The 5,423-nt window shown below is 34.7% G+C and overlaps 1 protein-coding gene across 1 annotated transcript; it reads left to right on the forward strand.

Annotated features, from left to right (window-relative positions):
* Positions 1-408: 408 nt before the first annotated feature.
* On the forward strand, positions 409-987 carry LOC108217523 (actin cytoskeleton-regulatory complex protein PAN1-like). The gene has a single exon (XM_017390351.1). It carries the CDS (start codon positions 409-411, stop codon positions 985-987), a length of 579 nt encoding a protein of 192 aa, XP_017245840.1.
* The last annotated feature ends 4,436 nt before the right edge of the window (positions 988-5,423 follow it).

Raw genomic sequence — 5,423 nt, forward strand, 5'->3', positions numbered from 1 at the left:
CACTAATATAGTTTTTTCTACCGTGAGCGTTTATTTTTGTCATTTATTAAATAAATACGATGATATACCCCTTCATTTGAAATTATAGATGAATTCACAATTAGTTGAGAGGATAACAAGTAAGAATGAATAAATAAATGCGTCTAAATCCATATGATAACATATCTTTGTGATATTCTTAGGTGTTTATTAATTAAATATCTGGGTTTCTTTATATATAAAAAAATTGAGAAAGAAGTTTTAAACTACATCAGATATGCCCTCTATCTAAAGATAATTAATCTCCAATATTGTCACCAAACTAATAAATCTCTATTTAAAGATCAGGAAGTTCCATTATCTGTCACCAAACTATTAGATCTCAGCCCAGTTCATAAATCTTAGCCAACTCTTCTCACCAGCCAAACAATGTCGACTTCCTCCATTAACACACCAAGAAGGCCAAGGACCTATGCTTGTCCTACTTGCAGCCGAGTCTTCTCCTCCGGCATGGCGGTGGTGGGACACCAAAATGCCCACAGAGATGGGCAGCCGGCACAAAAGCTGAGGAGGGTTGAAACCCACCCTGAAAATCCTTTATCCATGACCGGTAGCGGATCGGTCAACCCTTTTTCAGGGCTGTCCACCACTAATCCGCCAGGGACAGTGGTGTCTTTTTTGCCTAGTCTTCCATCCGCCACTCCCGCTCCACCCGCAACAGCCACTCTCATTTCTTTTGGACCGGTCCCCAGGTATCATCCTATATCTGCCTCTCTGGCTCCTTCTCCACCAGCCCCTCTGAATCCTCTTCCGGGAGGCTCTCTGCAGACTTCTGCCATTGGAAGCTGTCCCAGGTCCTTCAAAGTTCCTGACTTATTAGGGCCTTCTGTTGCACCCACTGCTCCTGATGATCTAACTAATGGAGCAAGCAGCAGTCGTCCTATAGTGCTTGACAGCGACAACGAGGACGAAGAAGAGAATGCACTAGACTTAAATCTTAAGCTCTAGGGCTAGTACTGATGCTTGTAACAGTTGTCTATCATATTTGTTAAATGCCCCCTTCCCCTTCTTTCGATTAATGTTAGTGGCACAAAATTGATAGTATAATAATATTATTTCTGCAAAGCATCTCATTTTAATATATATTTTTATTGTATTAAAAAAAATATAAATCTATACCAGATTAATTTGATTAAAAATCTGATGTACTGATTATTGATTCTATTTAATGAGAAGCAAGTACTTTCATGTCAAAAAAAAATGAGATGAAACTAATATAAAACAATATTAATATATATACTCATAAATTATATATATTATTTAACATTCACTAATTGTTGATTAATCAATAGTTTGTCTATATCACATATTCATATATTATTTTTCCAATTATATATCTAATTGAATATTCACTTGTGAAAATTATTTATATGATTAATTTGATTGAATACTCTGGTCAAATTCATTAATGAGTATAGGATTATTTATATGATTAATTTAATTTGAATGAATATAAATCAAAATTTTAAACTCATCCAAATAACCTCTTAAAGTCCAGTATTAGGGCCGAAGGAGGTGTAAGATATAATTTTTAATGATATCAAAGTGTTTCTTTATTTTACAGAAAACAATTATAATATACTTTTTTCATCCTCCAACCTTGTTTTCACCCTACATTCTAATTAGTGTGACACACACACATATAATACATTATATATACAAAAATAATATTAGATACATCTATTTAGGAGCGTAAAATAGTCAAACTATTAGTATATGTGCTACTCGAACTTGACTAGTAAAATATTCGAATTTGACTCGGTAATAATCCAGCCGAGCTCGAGCTATGTGAATGTTTTACTGAGCCAAACTCGAGTTTCAAATTACTCAACTCGTAATGCTCGAGCCTGTATTATTTTTAGTTGTTTTATTATAAGTATATTTTTATAAAAATATTTAATATTTTATTTGTATTATATATATTTAATCGAATTGAACTCGAGCCAAAACGATCATATTTCGAGTTTTTTTTTAATATTTGTTGACTCAATTCGAGCTTTCGAGTCAAATTCGAGCTCGAACCGAGTTCCCAATTTTTCAATCGAGTTCGAGCCAAGGCTCGTAGTCTTCGTCTCTGCTCGGCTTGATTACACCCTTATATTTAATATAGTAATATTCATGTACGTGCTCCTCAGATCAAGTATAGATTTTAAATTTTATTTACGACAACACTCGTAGGAGTAGAGGGAGGAATTTACGACTTCACTCATAGGAGTTGAGGGTGATGCATCCTATGAGAACCGAAATGATCGGATGAATACTCTAAACACACAATGAACGATCTAGATTATTTTATATACACATATTTTATCCATAAAAAATAATTAATATTGTATCTCAAAATAATAAAACACTTAAGCAATCACATCCTACTGGGTAAGTGGGTAATTTGAATTTGCAATCCAGTGATCAATTTTTAACATATTCTAATGCTTACTCCTTACATCATGAAAAATTCTGTATGATTTTGTACAAGTACAACATTAAGATTGTACTGTTCTTCATATGTACAACTAAACTTTCTACTGTTACGCGCAATAGTACAATTAAAATTTGTATTGTTGCATATTTATAGTAAAACATTATATTGTTATATATGCTGAATTACAATTAAAAATTGTATTCTTCATATCAGTTAAACATGTACGTACTATTAAAATTTGTAATGTTATGCATATGTACAATTAAATATTATAGATTGTGTCATGCAAAAGTAGAATTAAAAGTTGTATTGTTCTCAATCATGCGTAGTATAAAAAATATAAGAAACAATTTATTTGATTTCACATACTCAGTTACTCTATAGTCCTCTCCTTCAAAAGTATATATGTAACCGTGTATTTGGTTGGTTTGATATAATTGTAATTAATTAAGAGTTTTAAACTTCAGAGAATACTTTCGGTTAAATTTTGAGTTGATTCATTTGGTTCATATTTCAAACTAAGTAAGGGTTCCAGAGTGTGGCGTGCTGGTATCTTCTTTGCTATTTCCATATATGTATGAGGTCGGTGAGGGTGATCTGATTTGAAGATACATAATTCTTCCCTCCGTTCAATCTAACCTAGTAGCAATTGCTTTGAGGAACTTCATCCTTCAAAGATTTTATATATCCCCAGATTATTGCGAGATCTCGAATTTCCGGACAAAATTTCCGATGAATTTAGAGATCTAATTGCCATTCTACTAAAGACTAAATACATATTACTTTCTGTTAGGTAGTTTTAATTATGTACCGTTTTTCTTTTTTCTCTGAGCCAAAGGTCGTTTAAAGGAAAAGTACAAAACTTATCTTCAAGCTTTACGTACCTTATTCTGCTCGTTTAGAGGGCGATCGCGGGGTCACTAAATGAAGTCCTCCATTTCTTTCGGAGGTGCTGACCCACAGCGAGGCAGAGATGCTGTTCCTCTGCCCCTACCGCACTCCAGTCCGGGAAAAGGTTATCCCTTTAAGCAAGGTGTAATGAATCGCTTCTTTAACTTGAAACAGGAGCTTCTCCCCTGCCCTAATTCTAGAAGTAGCTAATTTTGCTGCTTTTTTTAGCCGATATTCTTCGTTTAGGCATTAATGTAACGTAACCAACCACCTATGGAGTCCTATTATTGCGATAGAATGCTCAATTTTAGCCGATTTCCAAGATCTCTTTGTAGATCAGCAGCTAATTTCAGGAGAAGAAACGGAGACCCGGGTCAGGGCATATGCCTCAGATGTTAACCTCTTTCAGCGCAACTTTTCCTTGGTGACTCTCATTTTCCATTTTTATTGGCATTACTCTCGTGGGATTTCAAAGAAATGGGCTTCATTTTTTAAGCTTTTCATTACCCGCAGGAGTCCCACTGCCGTTAGCACATCTTTTAGTTCTTTGTGATCCTCAAGTTCAAGTCGTTGGACGCTTCGTGTCCCTGCCCCTTTTCTCTTCCTTGGGCTTTGGGCTTTTGTCCAACTTCCAATTCAATATCTTAGTCATCTTTCTTCAAAGGCCGTTGATTCTGCTTCCTTGATGAAAATACACGTAAAAAGCCACCTTTTTCACGAGTTATTTCCTGGTATGGTTACTATGTACCTTCCCCTCTTCTCACATAGGCTCGAGCCAGTAAACTACCTTTCTTTCAGAAAGATGAAGATGGCCGAGGCCTCGTTCTGTAATTGCTAGTTGCTGTAGAAGGTAGTACCGTCTGGCAGCGTGACTTTGATGCACTGCTCATCAGTATTCAGTTTCTTCTTAGCCCTATCGCTAGGCCCTGCTTCATCTCGCTTCATCAGGTTTTCAACTCTCTCGCTATGTCCCCATTCTTTTCTTCGATTCTATGGCCGATCTTGTTTAATCCAAAGCTTGTGCAAGCGATCTCATAGGATAGCTGTAGCTAGAGAAGAAGATTCAGCATCTCCATCCGAATCGGAAGGAACGGCGCCTCCTATAAATTAATCTAAAGCGCATGCAATCTACCAAACCAAAACAGGTACTTGATAATGGCATGCAATCCAGGAGGCGAAACCGTATCTAGGATGAGAAGCTTTGTGCCAAACTATCCAATACCAAGGAACTGTAAGGGTACGCACGTCCTTGATTGAATCTTGTAAGACTCTTGTATTAATAGTACATGCTAGTGGATAGGATAACTGCCATCCTCAATTTCCTTTGTTTTTGTGGGAAGCCAAAAATTAAGCCCATCTCCTTTTTCCTTCATATTTATTTTTGGATAATAGTTTGATGTTTTGAGAATTTATATAATAAATTTATATAATGTGACAAATATATATAATATGAAACAAGCTTTTGATTTAGGTTAGTGACAATCTCTGCTTGTTGCCCCAGGTTAAACATGACTCTCATCCCAGGTTTATCAGAAGGAGTAAAGACGATCTATAATAACTATATTTTTTGAAATATTTGGACGTGACTACTGAAGAATATATGATTGTTTTGTACAGAACAAATATAAAGATCTTATCAGAACACGTTAATTATCGATTGTTGCATGACTATTAGTGATACAGAATTTTGGTGGTTCAATCTTACTAAACTCTTTAAAAAGTTTGTCCCCTAATAGGCATAAAAGGTTATAGATGAGTACATTCTTTTGAAAAGAAAAATTGAATATGCAAGCCATGAAATAATCAAGGGATGGGAAACTTGTATATGTGAACTTTTTTTAGTTTTCATCGTCACATAATTAGATATGTATTTGAAATGGATATACTACACATTTATCTATTATTTAGCTTAATATATATTTTTTTTAATCCATCAAATAAGTGGGACGTTTAAGAAATCTATGTGAAAAAAATGTCAAGAATTCAATGAATGAAGAAAAATGAGGGTAGGACACCTATTACTCCCTCCATATCAAAATAATAATTTTTTTGATTTTTTAATAATCAAATT

Source organism: Daucus carota, chromosome 4, assembly GCF_001625215.2.
Source record: "Daucus carota subsp. sativus chromosome 4, DH1 v3.0, whole genome shotgun sequence".
Taxonomy (NCBI): domain Eukaryota; kingdom Viridiplantae; phylum Streptophyta; class Magnoliopsida; order Apiales; family Apiaceae; genus Daucus; species Daucus carota.

Coding starts and splice junctions, on each gene's coding strand:
- LOC108217523 (XM_017390351.1), top strand. CDS start 409: ATGTCGACTTCCTCCATTAACACACCAAGAAGGCCAAGGACCTATGCT.